At 39.6% G+C, this 20,258-nt stretch overlaps 1 protein-coding gene across 1 annotated transcript in view; it reads right to left on the bottom strand.

The window, feature by feature from the left end:
• Positions 1-20,258, bottom strand: part of RNF19A (ring finger protein 19A, RBR E3 ubiquitin protein ligase) — a 57,142-nt gene that overhangs the window by 15,476 nt on the left and 21,408 nt on the right. The window contains exons 4-5 of the mRNA XM_026066726.1: positions 5,570-6,326; positions 673-881 (exon numbers count right to left, since the gene is read on the bottom strand). Coding sequence (XP_025922511.1) covers positions 673-881; positions 5,570-6,165 — 805 coding nt within the window. The 5' untranslated portion in view covers positions 6,166-6,326. The remainder of the gene's footprint in view (positions 1-672; positions 882-5,569; positions 6,327-20,258) is intronic.

Below are 20,258 nucleotides of genomic sequence, written 5' to 3'. Positions count from 1 at the left end.
TCCATCTTAACATGAGGAAAAACTTTTTCACTGTGAGGGTGACAGAGCACTGGAACAGGCTGCCCCGAGAGGTGGTGGAGTCTCCTTCTCTGGAGATATTCAAAACGCGCCTGGATGCAATCCTGTGCAACATGCTCTAGGTGACCCTGCTTGAGCAGGGGGGTTGGACTAGATGATCTCCAGAGGTCCCTTCCAACCTCAGCGATTCTGTGATTCTGTGAAAAATCAGTGGGTTTTTAGTTTTATTTACAACAGCATTCGTTACTGGCAACCTTATGAAATTTCACCTACAGTGGGGAAAATACRTGTTCCCAGTGTGTAAGTGATACCACCACGCAAGTGAAGTCAGCCTGCTGAACACAAAATGCTCTGCAGTAAGTTCTTTACACTTCACATTTCTCAGCTACAGAGCAAGAATTTAAAATGCTGACAAGCCTCTAAGATTGAAGCCAGGTGCTCTGGTTACCATGTATTTCAAATATTACCAACAAAAACCACAGATTCAAATCTTGAACTTGAGAACTTGAATTCAAATCTAAAATTGTGTATTTTGTATTTCTGAAGCACAAAGAAGAAGGAGCCATGTTACTGTTCTGTTCTTTCCTTTTAGAGTTAATTGTGCAAAGGTACTAGTACGATATTTTACGGACACAGTATCCTGATCATAAATACCTGCTGCTCCAGATTCCTGGCTGTAGCTAATAGAGGAAGAACGAATTGTTCTCAGGCGCAGACTCTGAGCTCTCTCCTGGCGAGCAGCATCGCAGGTCTGGTTTGGATGCCAAATCTGCTTACAGTGGTAGCAGAACTCAGTCCCACAGCCTTCTCGTCCGCACGTAAGCTTGGGACAGCTGGCACACCCAAACGCAATCACAGCATATCTTGAATGATCAAGAGGGGCAAAAGAGAGTTTTGTTAATGAAAAGCGTTCTATCTATAGACCAAAGCTGGCAAGGCAGCTGCAGGAGCAGCTGAAGCAGGTAGGGAGGCAGCAAGTGTCAGGAGCTGATGTGCCAGCTGAGGCTGCCTACCACAGCCACATCACCATCGCACTGGACTAAGACTGCACAAAAATACTAAAATGAATCAATGCAACACAGCGTTCTCCCCCGCCTTAAAAACCTCATGCACTACTACAGCATACTACAGTTAAGGCTGAACACAGTGCTGAAACATTTAAGATCACAAAGCAGCTGCAATTTAGAAGGGAGGGAGGTTAAAAACAAAAGGTATTTATGCAACTTAAAAAAGTTCCAGTTTCAAAAGCATCCCAGTTACTGGGGGCATATCTAARCTTGAGACTTTCTATAGGCTGGGGAAATCCCTGCTAAGTCATCTGTAACATAATCGATTACTGAAAAGGCATCTGACTTGACACTGCATGATATTTTGGTATTTTACTGGCTACCTCTTACCATGCATGCTGGTATTTTAAATAAACATTTGTTTGCTCTTTACATTTTAAAGCATCAAAACAAGGAAGTGAGTATTTTACATATAWGCATTTTAGTTTCCCAGTCAGTAGCAGAATTTCAGTTTTTTAACAGTTTTCCCAAGAAGTTCCAAACTATAAATGCAGAAATAGAGTATTCAGGGTCTCGGTACCACCTTCACTGTGATAATGCTGTAGACTAAAAAACTTCAAAAAATATTGAGACTTTCAAAACAGTTACATTATTTTAAATCAAATGCTATATAAACAAACAATTCTATCCTGCGATACTGTGGTTTCCACGAATCACTAGAGCTTAAACTAATTCTTCCATCAAGGTTTGCATTTTGAAGTTCACATGATTTGTGCTCACGAGTCACAGAACTGCTTTTGGAAATCTCACTAAAATGGCTATATATTTATTTGGGAGCTCACTTAAGCATATCTTTGAAAAATATGGGTAACACATATAACAATTCATAGTAATACTAGTTGTAAATATATCTTAGTTCTTACCTGTTGTAAGTTTTTCAATTACTTTATGCAATAGCTATATTTTAAGTAGAAGACAATACTAGGTCAACTGCTGTGAACACCTAAGCAGGTGTAAAATTTTATTCATATGAATAGTGCTCCCGAACAGACTTCAACAGGTCTACAAATATAGCAGGGCTTAAGTTTAAGGCTATTTAAATGAAGGTAACTTTGTTTTACAAGATTAAGTTGTTAATTGTTATTTCCCCCCACCCCTTTTATAGTAGTTGTGCACAATTCAGGTGAAATATTCCATATCAGTAATGATTACTAATATATACATATATATTTTCTCACTCAAATATTTATGAAAATAGCTGATTTTTCAGATTTTAGAGTAGATAGGTCTGAACCTCCGTAAAGTTAAAAGTCATACCACTTTCACTAAGGTTTTAAAACAGCATGTTAGAGGTTCCCCCCTCTAAGTTCTGCAAAAACATACTAGTTTTATTTGTAGCTACACCATCTATAAATTAAAGCTTGAAGAATGACACGTGTGCTTGTCTGTTTTCAAACATTTCATGCTTTCCAACTGAATATATTTTGTTTCAATAACTGCTAAACTCTACTGTGTTGTTGCCAATTTAATCAGCTCAATTTTCACACTTAAAACCACTGAGGAGACAACCACTCCTGTACGTACACAAAGGGACTCTCACCCCAATGTTTCTGCCACACAATGAGTCACTACTGGTTCAGCACAGAAGCCTTAAGCACAGGCCACAGAGCAATGCAGCAGTTTATAGCCTTCCTCCCATTGCTAATAAAGCACGGACACATCCTTGAAAGCACTCCCCAGCTGGGACACATTTATTGGCATACATTTAGAAAGTTACCTTTTCGGCCAGAGCAAATGGTAGTTCGAGCTGTACAAGATTACAGGCTTAAAGTCAACAATCTGAAATGCCCATTTTACAGAAGACGTGAAATCCAAAAACTCTTGTTAAGCTGAAAGACGGGACTAAACAACCAAATTCAAAGTAATGACAAATAAAACAAAAAGCAGAGGCAAAGAGTGATTCATTGGAGAAAGGATGTATGGGTGGGAAGAGAGGAGGAATGAAGAAATTGTATTCTTTGGCCAGTCAGTTTTTTGGTTGACACAGGTAAGAAAGTCTAGGAATCACTGCTCTCTGCTAATAATGTCAGCAGTATAATTCCAGAGCAAAAATATTAAATTATTCAGCCAGAATAAAGGACAGAGCACGTTTGGAATACCAATTCATTCAGGCTTATCAAAATGACATCTGAAAATTTACACGGTGAAACAGAATCCCCCCAAAATTAATCTGGAAGGAAGCCCAAGAGGTTTTCCCACCTGCGTTCCTTCCCCAAGGAAGGATCAACTGTTTGCAAGTGTGCCCTACAAAGCCATAGCAAATAGTTTGCAGCTGGACCAAAGGCTATATTACTTTTATGGTATTTTGATCATCGGTTACGGTTTGGATGCATTTTAGTTTTCAAGAAAGCTGAGGAGGGAGGAGCCCAGGGTCGGAAAGACCCAGTGAAACGGACCCCTCCTGGCATTAGCCTGCTTCAGCTCTGGAGACCCCGCAGCTCTTGTGCAACTTGGCCCAGGGCACGACTATTGCAACAGCTTTTCTCCCAGCCTAACCAAACTGTCTTGTTGTGAAAAGGAAGGTTGTAAGCAGTTCCCCACTGAGAGAGGAGAAGTAGCAGTACACTGCAATTGCAGGACTAGGTTTTTTTTGTTTGTTTTGTTTTTTAAACACATTTCAAGATTTTTCCTTCTAATTTTGCCTTTTCTAGGACTAATGATTTTCTGCTCTTATTTATTGCTCTACAAATCCATTTTTGTCCCAATAGAGTGGAAGACAGATGAAAAAGAGATATATGCTTCTTAATCATTATTTGTGGTTTCCTGAAAAAAACATTATGAAAAAGTCATGCTATCGAAAGCACACAGTTAAGGTTGCCCATACAGTATTATTTTGTTTCCCTTGCGCAAAAACACTGACACAGTTTATACTGTGCTTTCTTAAAGGACTCCATCCTCAGTCAGAGTACAGAGCAGATGGTAAGAAGTTATAAAACAATTATTAAAATATTTTGCTTTATACTAATATACTACTATGAGCTACAGATAATTGCACAGAATTTGAACTYTGCTCTGAAGACCTAATTTATAATTTTATAATGGCTTTACCTACAGCAATTATTGTAACAGTTTCTGAACACTTAAAAAATTTAGGATGATATTCTCCACTTTTTTTTTTTTTGGAACAGATGAGAAAACTGAGGCCTAGAAAATAAGCAAGGTGAAAAATCTCCATTAAATAAATACTGTACTTGAGAGTCTTTTCCAGTACTTCACTGCGCAGACTACCTGTGAATTACAGGAACATGGTGCAACAGAAGGCGTAGCCAAGTTCTTGCATACTTCCTCTTACCTAGAGAAACTGCAGTTTGTTCAGAACACCAGAATTCGGAGAATTCAGAGCAAAGCATCTTTCTGCTTATCAAACATTGCTTTCCATTATGTTTTCTTTTGCAGTATCACAATATTATGAGCAAGCTCTTGTGTTCTCATCCAGTTTCACACAAACTATTCCTCTCTCTCGTCAGTCCTCCTCCTCTGCTCAAACCACAGCACAGCCCAATGCCATCCATTTTGCTGACTTTTTGACATTCAGTTCTGTACTCTCTTCCAAGTTTGGAATATGGTTTTCCTAGAAGACCTAAGAAGCCATCACTTCTCCAGTCCCTGCTTTTGACCTATATTACCAAAATTCTATTTCATTAAAAATATGATTTTTTTTAATATAACATTTAAATTTGAAAGCACAGTAGTATTGTCAGAATTCAGAATGGTTGCAGAACTATCTAAATATTAAAATAATGTTAAAACATTACTATTTCTTATAAGCAGCAGAAACTAGCTGATTATGATCTTACACCAGAACCCTGTTTACAGGCAACAAGTGGTATCTGGGGCAGCCACAAGATATCTTCTATCTGAAGCTGGAGAGTGCTTTCTATTCCAAAAAAATCTTGAATCGTATTTCATAGTTAAAAAAATGCTTTAACAAATGGACTAAGTTAAAAGTATAGTACCACTAGCATTTGACCTGATTTTCAGATTTTTTTAGTCTGAGCTTTGCACTGTTGCCTTGGAAGTGCAATATCTGATTTTTTTCATAGCAGATACATAGCAACCACCTGCCAAGTTTCACAAAATCACTGAAATTCTCTCTACAGAGAAAAAAAAATGCTGCTTGAGGAAGGATTTTGTTCTTTAAGGAATTCTCCCTCTCTTAGCTACTGGTAAAACACATAGCAAAATATTGAAGTAAAGCAATTAACTTCTCAAAAAGCACAATGCTACAGATATTTATAGCTTCATGTATTGCCTTATCTATGTTCATCCACTCTAGGTAATCATCCAATCTATATCATCTATGTAAGCATCCAATTATAATGAAATGACTGTCATGTTGCAGTTGTATCAATTCCATCAAAAAAAAAATCAGATATTTGAATAAAGCAAATACAGACAAAACGATTCAGCAACTGATATTAGGTCAATAAATTCTACATCTTACTAGACTGAATAGAAAAAGAGAAAAAATCCAAAAAACATACCCGCAATCTGGAGCTGGGCACCACCTACAATCAGGATCTGCAACTAGCCATCGCCTAAGCATAAACTCTTCATATTTTTCCATCAAGACGTCATCGTTTAATATCAAACGAATATCATGAGGATTAAATCGTTCTGAGCATTCTGGACAGCTAATATTAACTCTGCTCTCAGAGATTTCTATCCGGAGATATTGACGCAAGCAATCCACACAAGATCTATGGTGACAAGTCATGATCTCTGGGAACCTGTCCTTAGAGTGCCGCAAAAGGCACAGGGGGCACTCCATGAAGTCTCCGCTTGGTTTGCCGCTAGAGGTTGTTCCATTATCGGAAGAGGTACACGTGGAGAAAATAGAGTTCTTGTCTGTACACATTTCTGAATGAATGCTTTCAATACTTGCAATTCCATCGACACCTCCATTTAAATCCCTCGACTTGCGTTTCGTGTCTTTTTTTCTCCGAAAAAGAGAGCCCAAGGAAATTCTTCTCTTCTTTGGTGCCTTTTTAACTGAAGGCAAGCTCACAGAGGAAGCTGAAGACTGCAGGTCACGATCAGAGCCCATTTGCCGATGTAAACTCATGTCTAGGTCACTCATCAGAAACAGGTTAAATTTCACACACAACCCTAATCATGTTTAAGGATCAAAATAATAGAGGATACATGCTTAAGTCATATTCTTAAGTAATCCAGTTTGAGAGTCTTCATGCAGAAAAATTCACACACATCTGCTTTCAGCAAATTCTTCACAGAAGCTCCCTAGATAGGGGGAAAGAACAAGAAAAGGTAGATTAGAAATCACATTTTTCTAGTTTTTTCTGTTACCTCTTTCTCATCTTAACAAGCCCAAAACGTTCCTGGAGGCAAGGAACACTGTGCATTAAGCAGAGTCGAGAACAGACTCTTCACTCCCCTGCCCCTCTGGGGGGTGCGTGCGTGTGCGCGTGCGTGTAGAAATTACCATCATCCAAAATGACAACTAAGTAAATGTACAAGTTCTGCAAAGTGCAGTATAACAGGCTTATAGCATTGAAAATTTTTCTGTTTTCTCTACCTGTTTCCCACACATCTGATAAGGTCACGTACAGAGCCAATATAGGTAATTACCAGAAACACAAGATTTCTGTGCATTTTTTAAATCTATTTAGATTACCAGCAGAAATCACTGTGGCTAAATAGCTCAAGATACTCTCAGATATGAAGGGTTCACAGAGAAGTAAGCAGCTGCATATAAATATGTAAAGTGTCTGAACATTTCAGGAAACAGAGCTGGAGAATGAATAAGTAACAGCCAATGCTGCTTTGCTCTTGGATTTCCATATTGCAAGCCGAGCAGACTCTAGAGTTAAGGTGATGACATCTGAATTTTTCATGAAACTGATTAAAACTGCCCAAAACAAGATTCTTATCACATAGCAAGGTTCAAGTAATCCCTTTGTACAGTAAGTCAGCGATGATATGTCTCCTGTCCCTTAACTGGTTTCTTCTCAAAGGAAAAAGAAAGGTGCTTTCCCATTACCCTCTCACAGAAGTAGCAGATCTCCTCCAATGAAAAACAGCAGCTTCCCACAAACATGCCAAGCATTCCCACTTCTTAGCAGTTTATTTGTTCAAGAAGTATTCATCTAACCCTTAGTGAACTGCTTTTGTAACGGAAGGAAGACAAGGTGTTTCTTAGGAGACATCAGCGTTGCACAGCTGCATGCAACCACTGCTGGCACTGTTTTTTCCTCAGTATTTCTGAGCTTGCCTCCCAGAAAGGCGTCTACTGGGTTTCCATGATTTCACTCCAGTATGGTAATATTAAAACCTGAGCATTAAAAACAAGTCAAAAAACAGGAACAGAAGAATGCACAGGGCCCACTGATAATGATAGAAAACCACAATTTCTAACTTGAGCACTGTGGCACGGAGAAGCACTGACTGAGCCGAATACCTCCATTTAACTGCGCCCAAATGAGTTGTGTACCAGCTACCAACCTGCTGGCCAACAGCTGTGTCCTCTCTACATCACCGGGAGCCGGTCACCCAGGTGGCTGGGTCAGGACGAGGAAGCTGCAGGGGACGGCTGAYGGGTGGTGGGAGCAGGGATGCCGCTCCGCAGAGGGCACGCGCACATAGCTCGCGGGCTGCCCGACTTGCCCGCGTGCCATGTGCTGCACACCAACCACTGGCCCTCCTCGGGCTCCCGCAGCTCCAGAGCGTACACGAGCTGGCAGGCAGCCATGTCGATGCTATTCGATTTATACTACTGTCCCATACAATGGTATCCCATGACAATATTAGCTTCATCAAGTATAAGAAATTCAAACAGAAAACACACCACTATCTCCTGGTTTTGCTAAAAAAGGTCTCATGTTTGGGCTGCTAGAGGTTTTCTTTTTTATTTAAGAAGAAAAAAAAAGAAAGCCACCACCTAATCTGTTTTTTTTTCCAAATGTGAAACTATTATTACTTTTTTCTTTTTTGTAAAGGAAAGTCTTACCACTATGGAACACTATCCAAAAAAATTTATTTCAATCCCAAGGTCTAAAATAAAGCATATTTCAAGAACATAAAATATTCTTTCTTGCTTTTATATTAAGGATACATTTTCAGCTTAAAACCTAATCAAAAGGAATCTTGGATGCTTTACCTGCTTCTGTTTCCAAAACAATTTTAGTAGTTTTACAGCTGCTGTTTCTCATTAAAGGAATTAAAACATTCCCTTATCTAAAGCAAAAAAAGGTGAAACCGAAAAATGACAGCAGTGATGACAAAATGAAGCGTTCCTCTCCTGAGAAACTTGGCATTACGCTGTGTCACGGACATGATCTGCAGTTGGTGGGCAGTGCTGAAAACATCCACAAAGACACAAACCCTATAGTCTAAAGCTGAAGGTGAATTAAGTTTGAAAGTCTAGAACTGCAGGAATAACGTCGAAAGCATTATTATAACTACACAGTTACCAACACTTAATACTTGCCCAGATACTACCAGCACAGTAGAAAGTGCCATCCTGCTCAAAACAGGAGAGTCTACGAAGGAGACGAACAACAGTCAAAGCATTCATTTCAGGCAAGACTTTTCTTTTTCTTTCTTTTCTTTTTTTTTTTTTTTAATGTAGGAAGTAAACACAAGGACATAGCCAAGACTGCACAAGCCTTCCCCCTCCCTTTCTCTGGGGAGGAAAGAACGCGTACATTACAACGTTTTGCCAGCTTCAACAGATGTACAAAATCAAGAAATAGAAACTCTGGTGATGAACCAGTTATACTTTTAAAACAAAGATTCTCCCATGCTCTAAAGCAACCGACCAGTGAGGCCTCCAGCACTCTCTGCGCGCTGCAGTCTGATAAGTGCTCTCGCAGAAAGAGCAGATTGCTCTTACAAAGCAAATGGTCAAACTTTTGTCAGGCTTTTTGACCAGAGAAGCTGCCAGTTATTTCAAGACAATCAACAATCACTCTCCTGTAGATTTTAAAAGTTAGTTTTAAAAGCCATACTCTTCCTTATACGGTAATTTTGAATTGTCATTTTAGAGACATTAAGAGATGACTTCACTGAAGCGAAAAGATACAGTAGGTGATTTATTACAGGAAAATTGAAGACAAATCTTGTAGCAGATCGGAGTTGTACAAAATGATAAAAGCCTTACTAATACAATATGGAGCATTGGCCAGTTCTCATATTGCCCAACCCAGCACAGCATCTGCATGCTTTTGCTGACAGAAAAAGGAAAAATATTTCATTTTGTACCGCAGTAGAACACAATGCCTGTATTATTCCAGTAACAATGCGTCAATATGAAGGAGACTGCCTGTGTGAAAAGCAGAGCTGTGAAATCAAAAGACTTCGAAGGAGCTGAGATGCACAGTGATGATAATGAACATGAATAACCTGGTTCTGAGAAGCAGCATTCATTTCAAGCGCTGCACCACTCACATGGACCAGCGCAGACTTTGTCAATGATACAGAAGAAACCAACATGGACAACAGGGATGGGATAAAAGCACGACAGAAACAAACCAAAAAACACCAATCAGCAGAATGACTCCTAAAAATGTAAGTTCACAACTATCCCCAACGTTTCCTCAAAAGCACGTACAGACTATAGAAGAGACATGGTTTTGGCTTCCTGCCCTGCCTAAAACCCTACCGCAGAAGAAAATTCCATCAGTTCTTTGAATTCTCCTCATGCCACAGACTACCACAAAACACCAGTGACCACAGCACAAAAGCACCTTCTAATTTGAAGACTTCCAAAAGCACAAATGCTATTTATATGCATAATTCACATAGATCTCAGTGCTTAACTGCTATCTGCTCCTTCAGTAATCTCCCCTAAATTATTTGCTGGGGAAATCTAACACTACTTACATACAATTAATTTCCTTTTGTAACTCTTTTCAACCATGCTGCTTTAAGCAAATGCTATTGCTGACCATATAACAGAGGAGGAGGGAAAGGAGAGGAATAATATTCCTTACACATGGTATAGGACAAAACTCTCAATCAGAAAATGACTGGGGATGATAAACATCTGATATCTCTCCCCATAACATATCCTATGGATGACTCATCTAATCAACTTCAAAACTTTTAAGATATGCTCTAGGACAGCTGGGTATAACCATATTGATTTTGCAAGAAGGAGAGAGTGATAAAATCTGACTTACAGAATAACTTCCCCATGTTCCTAGTTGTCCTCCAAACCTATCAGCGTCACAAGCTCAACAGGCTGCCTGCTCTTCCACCACGCATTCACTCTAGCGTACAGGAGCTACAAGACTACCAGCACAGTAGTTTGGCACACCTTTGCAAAATAAAGGCAGGTTTGCAAGTACATGCACAGGAAAGGAGAGGAAAAACCCCCACCAAGGATGATGGACAGATGCAGCTACATCCTCACTAAAACCCTTAAACGTTCCCCTCATGTCATTGATACTTAGAAGACAAATTCTGACTTTTCCTGCTGCAAGTGAATACCCTTCATTTTAGGCATTCGCTCCTCCTGGTAAATTAACCGAGCACCAACTTGGAGTTGGTATAACGAAAGCTATTTCTTCATTAAAGCTGGTAACAGCTTCCCTCTTTAACATCTAATAGGCCCAACATCTATATTCCGTAGCTCTTTTCTGAGATGCACTCAGCTTAAAAACAGCTGTAACAAAAAAAAACCCCAGCGCTCAAAGTTCATCCACTGACAACACATGAACGCATCTGAAGTACAGCCTGCCTCCCTATTCCAGTGCACAATTCCTGCTGGGATCACGCAGCAACCTTGGAACTTCTCATCTATGATGCTCTTAACATACTGGTATCTGAAACACCTCCAGAATGGCTTACCTTTTTGTTTACTCCCAAATGAGTATCTATTCAAAAACAGTAATTCTTGTGGAACACAGTGTAGTTCCTCAGGGAAGAAGAAAGTGCACACCTGAATTTATTAGGTCTAATGCAAATATAATACACGTAGATGTGAAATATCTAATGCTTTTTATTCAGCTGGAGAACAGTATTTGCTTTTTGATTTTCAACATATTTCTGACCAGATCCAGCCACATTAGTAGAAACTCATGTAAAGCAGATTGGGTAGAGAAGGTATCTTATTTTTAAAACTATGTATATTATTTTATGGTGTAGGAACCACAAAATTAAAATGGAATAAAATATTAAATGCATAAAAATACACAAAAGCTGAAGCTATTAATTTAAATGCCAATACACAGGATTTTTAAACAGCAAAAAAAGTCCCATTACACATTTGTAATGTCAATTCATTCCACAACAGATTCAAATTTGGGGGTGTGGGGGAACAACCCTTCTGCCTGTCTCTTTTTTAAAAAAGAAATCCTCAATTCCTTTTTTGTTGGCCTCAGTTTAACTAATAAAATCTGACATCACTGAGAGTTAAAACAGACTGAGCAATAGTGTTAAAGTGCTTAATTTAGATGGCTATATGCTTCTATGGTATTATGTCCCATTTAAAAAAACCAAAAACCTCATTAATACATAGGTATCAGACCATGCTAGGGCTACTGTTTGGTTTAATCACAGATGATGCAGCACATGCAGAACAAACACTTTGTAACTTGGAAGTAAACAAACTGAATTATATGGAAACAACACTCTCACAAAACCATTATATGCACTAAGTGGAGAAAAATTTTTAATGGTAACATAATGTAGCATAGCTGAAATGCTTAATTGCAACAAATAACAGAATGAACTTTCTTCAATTTTTTTTCCTCAGAAACTAAAATTAGGAATAATGGCATATCTGCCATTGAGTGTTTCCAAGACTGTAAAGGCATCTTTACATTCAGGTTGGGGGGGTGTTTTGTTTTGGGAGCGCCGTGTGTTGGTTTGTTTTTTTCTTTTTTTTTTTTTTTTCAGCTAGGCATGGGTTGGGGGGGGGGGGAAAGGGGGGTTGAGGTCTAACTTGGATTCCTAATAAAAGGTGAAAATAAAGAGTTGATGGAATTGGGATTAAACTGGAAAAGATATTCTAATTAAGAAAGTTAACAAATTTATATCAGAAGATTTCCTCAAGCTTTAGAAAAGTACCCAGACCTACTGATACTTTTCCTTACCAAACACATACAGTGATTTGTTACAGTATGCCAGGATACAAAAATGCAAAGTCAAGGGGACTTAATAGTGGATTTAAATCAAACCGAGCTCTGTAAAACTACTTTAAAACATACTGGTGTAAATTTTACTCATCACAGTTTTTCTTTTTCAAAAGAGGGCAACAGTAAGGTTGTTAAAATTTTTACAAAATTGATCTAAGCAAGAAGCTATTCCAATCCCTTAAACACTTTTGCAAGAAGATTCCTTTACTCCATGTCCTACTGTGTTCTGAGAACCACATATGTGAATGACTCACTTCACACACACAAAATTGTTTGGGTACTAATGTTATCAGAGCTACTCCTATTACTAGCAAGTCTTTTCAAACTGAGTTTTTCAAAACCTTCAGAAATCTCTCATGACAAGTCTCAAACTTTACACATCAAACAACAGAAGAACAGCTTTGGCGAAATAATTTCATCTTTAACTTATGCAAGCTTACAAGATTGGGAGTTGAGTTGCCAACAAGTATCACACTGGAGTTTGCACCCGTGAAAGTGCTGACAAGATCTTGGACATCAGTTCTGTGCTGGCATAGGCATAAGCACAACAGACTAAACCCATCAGCCCTGAATTGAAAGGGTTATTGGATATTACTGGGTATCGTATTACTGGATATCAAAAGTAGACAAAAGGTTGTAACAACTCCCTCATCACGTGCAACCTTTCTTTTCAGCTGTTACCTACTCTTCATCTGGGATGTTCACTAAAGCAAGAACAAGGTTGCTATTTATTTGTAAAGCATCTTTCAGAATGAAACATAATGATTCTCCCTAATCAACTTTGTCTAGATTATTACTTAATATTCCAAATCATGTTAATGAAATAACATTTTGATTTTTACAGATATTATCACACATGAAGAAGAATTTTTAAGAAAAACAAGCATTTGTGAAACAGATACTTCAATCTCTTGAAAATCTAAATGCTGTACTGTTATGTCACAGCTTGTTCTGATTGCACTATTTTTTCACAAAGTTCTGTGTCAATTATCTGGAAATTCTATTCTCACAGAACAAAGCAATATTGTTTGCAAGACAATGAAGCAAACAGACAATGAACCACTTGGGCTCGCAGCCTGCGATAGTCAGACTGACCAGCCACCAGAATCAAGAGACTGACAGAAGCACGCAGACAGCAACACTGCAGAATCCCTGAAAGTTCACTGACATATGGCCTTCTATTTCAAAATTCATAACGGCATGTAGCACGTGGCAAATCAAACCTGGCAGCCAGAAAAATCTCCAACAGTTTATTAAAAAAAACAAACAAAAAACCCCTTACACTTCTTCCTTAGAAATTGATGCGCAATACATCCTGTATCATGTGTCTCTGACAGCGGCTGTTAGGAAAGGAAGTCTTGCAAGCTGCTCGACTCATTCTGAAAGTCTTGACCGACTGCTTGCCAGCTCCAGCAAAACTGCTCCCCTTGCTCTTTGAGGCCATGCTTGCCACTAACGGAGCGTGGAGTTCTTTTGCCACCTCTTTTTTTTCTTCCACCATCCTTTTAAACCCCAAAGCAACTCTTCATAATCCCCCCCCCCCAAAAAAAAAGCTGCTAGAAGAGAGTTTTTCTCTACAGTTCAAATGTTCAATAGAAGATTTCACCAGCACAGATGTAGATTATAAGCAAGGTCTGCCACGGTAAGATGAAGGTCCACTGATACTCCCAAGGGCCCACATTGTACTTAGGCTGGCAAATGGCAAACAGGCAAGAATTCCTTAAAGCCCCCAAAACTTTAATTTTCTGAACCAGCAGCATTAAATCTGGGTATATGGAGTGCAATGGTTGACCAAATTAAGAACTCAGTGGAGAGGTACTTCTTTCTATTTACAAGTCTGCAGGCCTACATCTGCTGCAACCAAGACGAACAGGCTCAGTTTGCCCTCTCCCAATGGGGCAGAGGAGCCTTAGCACAGCCACGCACTCCCTCGCTCGGCCAAAAGCTCCCCCTCTGCACTGTGGGGCATCACTGTAAGCAAGTGTACACCAAACCAGTCATGGGCATCTGGGCAAGGGGGACACCAACAACACCAACGAAACACCACAGGGACTTTCAATTATTTCAATCTTTTAACCATTACCAACCTCACTAGCTCAATGTTTTCTTGCTTAAGTGATGAGAATGCATTCTCTTGAAGCAATGATGGGTATGTACTTTCATTTCTGAATACTGTGGAGAGATTTATTCATAGATATTGAATAATGTTCTAAAACATCTGACTAGTTAGTGATCTGGAAAGTGGAAGCAATCCTAAGGGATTAAAACTGCAAAAGCTGCCCACGCACAAAAAACATTGTTTTAGCCTAACTGTATTAATACTGTCATTTTAACCAAGGACTAACTGTTTCTGAACCATCAGCTGTAAAGAAAATTAGCCTGTATCGAAGAATCATTTAAAAGAACTCTCTTCTTGTTTGACCTGCCTGGGATGATTAAAAAAACAAACAAACAAACTTTTCCCACCTCCAGAAGAGTATACAGGAAAATTCTGCTTTTAAAAATTCTAACCATCTGTAAGTACAGCCAATGTAAAAGAGCTAGGAAAGTTTTGTTTCCTGCACTGTCACCAATCCTGCAAGTGGAAAATACGACAACACTTCTGAATGCTTAGATCATTCTTAGAGAAAAACTTCTCCAAAATGAAAGTAACCAGGACTTTCACAAATTTCCAGAATGGGCACATAGGATGGCATTTATTACCCGTGCATATCTGTAATTATGCCTGATCAAACAGCAATGGCTATGTATGGGAGGGGCACAGAAGAGGTGGCAGATGTCAGCTCCTGGCTCCTGTTAAGATTTTCTCCCTCGCACTGAGGCAAGATCAGCTGACTGGCAACGTCTTTCAGCTCTGAATTTTTCTCTGGCCTGCCTAACCTCTATTTTCGGGGGGGGGGGGGGGAGTACACTAATCTTGAAATATCTTTGCCTCAGAGTAAGAGGTGCTGGATACTATTCATGTATCACCTTTTAATCCTCTGGTAGTGCTATTTTATCCATTCTGTTAACCAAATGGATACACAGAGACACTTTGGATAAAACCTTCAAAAGGTACTCAAAATTAACTTTAAAAGAGAGTAAGTTAATAAAGGGTTTGAACCCTTTCAGTGAGAACAAGTTAAGCTGTGTTATCTTACACTGGGATGGGGTAAGAACATGGGCACAGTTTCTGAAAGTAACTGCGACAACTCACACAGAGCAAGGGATTAGAGCACTGCAAGCTGACAGTGTGTCTCAGCCCCCATGGCCCGAGCAGCCACCGAGCACAGGTCGTATTTGAGATGAGTCTCTTTATGGAGAAAGCAATCGTCTTGGAAAACATAACTCAGAAAAAAACTTCCAGAAAAACCTGGGCAACTGAGTGAATAATCCAAGCCAGTCTATTCTAGCAGCAGCAGGTCCATGATAGAGAAAGCAACTACAACAGGGTTTTCAAAACCCTGCTATGGCTAATGCCATAAGCGCTGAAATCGTCGTGACGTAGTGTCCATGTACAGCCTTATGCAAGCAAAACCAACCACTTCTGTTCACTCACAAGTGAAATAAGTGCAAATCCTAACTTAATATGCTTAATTCCACTGCTGCCCGACCTATCAATTTATTCTGTCAACATACTAATGTTAGTGCAAAATCCTGCATGGATAAGTTTAAATCACTAAGTCTGTTTTGTGTTTAATGACAGCTCTGGTTAAACTGGCGCAATTTTGAATACAGACGAAGATCACAAAAGAACAAACAGACAACTGGAAGAAAAAGAGACAAAAACAAAGACAGGGAAAGGTCTAGCCAGGGAAACAAAAATAATCCACCCTGCCAGGAACACTGCCTCTAGCTTCCAGACAGGAAACACTTGCTGCCTGCAGAAAAACCGTTGGTGTCAGGAAATGGCAAATGCACTGAGAAAGTTATCTCCTAGCCTAGCCTAATGTAGAAAGAAATTAGAACACTAGAAAAGGAAGGTAGAGGAGAAAAACTGGCTGGCTGTAAAACGGAGAGCATTGTTTACTGACACTTTAGGGTGAAAAGTTCATTTTTACTGGCACTTTGGGGGAGGAAGGGAGCGCAGGGGCTGGAAAGGTAGCCCACCGAGCACCGCGAGGGCAGAGAGGGGGGATGCTCTCACAGCCTTTACAGACAAACTTCCCTGGCGTTATAAATACCGTGTACACTAGTTAAAAAGCACAAAGCAAGAGAAAACTGAACCCTTGTCATCAAAAGTACCTCTAACTATGCTGGAAAATACAATACATGCCAACATGAGGAGTTTTTCTGCCAGCACAGTAATACCACCTACAACAACACCATACACTATGCCAGAAAATGCACTGTGTCAGCATACAGCTGGATTTAGCCAGGTTGATGTGAGTTTTTCCCCAGAGTTTTCACCGAGCAATACAGCACAACTGTAATGTACACTGGGGGTTAAGCAGATTTTCTCCATGCAGAAGTTCGCTATACCAAGTAGCTAGAAAAGTCAGTGCAAAAAACACTCTCATGGCTTTAAAGATTTATTCTTGTGAAACTTTCTTGGTCCTTACTGATTCAGTAAGGACATCCAAATAAACAATGCAGGATGGTTTGAGCGATCCCTGCAACCCACTGTGTATTAGGCAGAAACATTACACATTTTCATGGCACATACCTGCGTGCCAGCCAACCCTCCGGATCATGCAGGACCTAATGAAGCTTCGGCAATGCCGTGACATTCTCAGTTATCAGAAAACTGTATTATCCCACTAAATGCCAAATTTAAAAACAACACTCAAAGGTTTACTTCTGTGCTTAATGCATTTAATAGTGGAATATAAAGTCAGAAAAAGTCACAGGACCTTGAATAATTTTCCTCTGACTGTTAGGAATGATATGAAAGGTCTGGAGCAGTGCTGAGTGCCATAATCACCGAGCAATTGCCAGAAAGGAGAAAAATAACTGTGGGTCAAGAAGCTGTATTTGCACTATTACATTTACTCCATAATTTTTAAATTAGCAAGTTACACCTCCGTAGACAGGCTCCATAACACAGTGAGTATTTTCAAAATACAACTCCCCTGCTTTCATGCTTTTGAGGGGGAGTTACAAAGCATTTTTCTCTGATACCCTCCCACTCCACATGCACGCCCATATATACGTAAACTCACATATTCCTCCTAATATGTCTCTTTAAATACACTTTATTGGATGTTGCCTTACCCCGCCTCGCATCATCTTAAACAGCTCTTTGTACACAATTAAGGAAACATCATTAATTAGGCCTCCTTGTGGGTTAGGCTGTGACGCATCAGCCACTTGAAACAATTACAGGCACAGAAAAAAAAAAAAGAAACAAGCAAAATACAATTCCTAGAAAAGCTACTGTGCTTATTTTCTTCAGTGTTAAAACGGCTAAACATTTTCTAATTATAATTTCCAAATCAACCCATGTTATTTCAGCTTCTAAGGTAAAACCATACTTTGTGTTTTTTAAAACAGTAACACTGGTATATGCTTTCAACTATACCCTTTTTAGGAAAACCTAAGTAAAAGCAATTCTCTTATCTTTTTACAAGTCAAATGTAAAAGGTTTCTAGATCACAGAAACATAAAATTTGTTAAACTAACTTAGTACAGAAGGAAATACTGCCACAGGCCAAGAGTAACTCGCTCATCTTTTTTCCCTTAAAAAACAGAGTAATTTGTAAAACATACAAAAGCTTCTTGTTTATTTCTTAAATCAGCTGCAGTCCTCCAGCTTGATTTTGAATTGTCACAGTGACACCCACAGTTCTGCTCTGATGGCCTTAAATATAGTTCTCCTGAATGGTTTGCATCCAGAGAAGCCTTAGATGAAACCAGTATCTTAAACTGGCTCTAACACACAGGCTTTCATATTTATTTCCAAGTCAAAGATTTTTATTTTTTTTTAAATGAGCAGTAACAAAAGTCAATCCTCTGTTTATCTTAAAAATAAAATACCACATTCTCTGGTAGATCATAAATTCGGAGTGTTGTTAAGTCCCTGCTTGCTTGCTTTCTATCTGAAAGTTACTTACTGTGAACGCCAAATTACAGTAGGCGATTATCGATTTCTCCTTTTTTTGCTTAATTAACAACACTGGAAAAAATTCCTTGCTCAATACATATAGTATATTTCTGAAAAATACATTCATTTTGAATTCCAGCAAAGAACTGTTATGGCGATCCCAGATTAAAGAACTAAAAGCAATAGCCTGCAAGCTGAAAGCATCAGGTACAAATATTTACAATATAATCTCAAACATTCATAATAAACAGATGAGACAACACAGTTTTTCAAGTACATTTTCTACCCATAAAGATATAGACTGAGTATTAGGCTACAAACACCACTGACTGATTTTCTTTGCTTCGTATTTTACTTCATTTCCAATATGCCATTATCCATAACGAACGAGGTGACTGAATGTGCACAATGCAAAATCTCACCCCAACTTTGCTGACGTCAGAGTTTTCCTGCCAGCAGATGCTTTGGAAGTAGCTACACAGCCCARTGGAGCCTTAACATAACTCAGAGGTTGCATTCCTGAGCCACAAAGCAAATGCAGAAGAGCAGGAAGGGGGGAGGCTGAATTCAATTTTCCTGACAGAGACGGCTGCTTTGTCAGACACGGTCTCTCCATGCAACTGGCTCACCTTCCTGGCATCAGGTAGATTTTCTACACCAGACAGAGCCAGGAAGAGAAAGAAGCAGCAGAGGCAAGCGCTAGGAGGCCAGGTAAAATGAGCAGCTAAGCAGCAACTGGGGAGCCAGGCAGGGAGAGGTGCACCTGCGCTGTGGGTCATCTTCTCCCTGCCTGCCACCAGGGCCAGCAGGGCTGCAGCCCGAGCCTGCGGCCAGCACACCTTGTCCCTCCAGGCCTCACAGCCTGACCCAGAAGGAACAAGGGCAGACAGCAGTGCATCTGTCTTCTCTTCAAACTTTAAAAACAAAACAGATGCCTCAAGTAAGAAACAGTCATTTGAATTATCTGACAGTAGAAAACGAGCCAAAGCTAACAGTTTGTATGCACTGCAGATTCCTTAAGACTGCAGGATTTCTCAACTGCCTGCTGAAACTGTGTCCACGACAGTGGCAGAATACCTCATGCTGGCTATTTGGGGAACAAACAATTATACTAAAAAGAGCTCAAAAATTAATTTAAAAGCCTCATCTATTCACTCACCTTTTTGTAACTACCACAGGTCACCTCTGCTCAATCCAACACTGGTCATGTTTTGAATTTTTAATCAAAAGGTTAGATATTTACCCTAAACAAGCTACACACAGCCATCAAGAAAGGTTCATAAACCTCACAACTGATATTGCAAACCCTCAAACTCCAAAACGTACATGAAAGGACACTCACAGTCACCTCACTAAACAAGATCTTGTGAGTCATCTTCACGCAGTAGTCTTAACTGCTCACATCCATTCATATAAAAGGCTCCTTCTTCCACTTCTGTCAGAGTTTTTATCTGACAGCTAGTGCCACATAAAACAGAGAAAAAGAACCCCAACAGGAGACAGCAATGGCTGAAACAGATTAAAAACATGATTTTTTACAAACTTGCACACAAGCATTCAAAGGATAATGACATTTAGCTTCCACAGCTACTGTCAGCACAACTTGGTTTTTGAACAAAAATCAGCTCCTGGGAGAAAAATGAACATCTGACAGAAAAAAAMCAGACAAACCTAAGCTGATGTTGACATTCAAACAAACAAACAAAAAATCCCAAGAAAACCAAACCCAAATAATCAGAAGAGCTTCAAGTTTCATATTCTAAGAGCCAAGCCTGCTCCTAGATGACCTGGTGACACTATCAAGCATTACCTGCAGCTATCTGTAGTTTACTAAGACACCCTGTTCCAACTCAGGGGACTGTGATCTGGACAAACCTGTATTTGCCTTTGCCATCTCCCAGCAAGATCCAATCAATACAATATGCTCAGACATGATGCCAGTTACTCTTAGCAAACTCCAGCCACCACAGCAAGAGCCCTTCTCCTCAGCTACATGGATTGTTAAACTCTGATCTCAACCCAGGCCTTTCCCTTGGCTTTTGAAACAAATTC

The sequence above is a fragment of the Apteryx rowi genome, unplaced genomic scaffold (assembly GCF_003343035.1).
Source record: "Apteryx rowi isolate R43461 unplaced genomic scaffold, aptRow1 scaffold_247, whole genome shotgun sequence".
Taxonomy (NCBI): Eukaryota; Metazoa; Chordata; class Aves; order Apterygiformes; family Apterygidae; genus Apteryx; species Apteryx rowi.
Note: the sequence above shows the minus strand (reverse complement) of the source record. Positions and strands in the feature narration are given on the sequence as shown.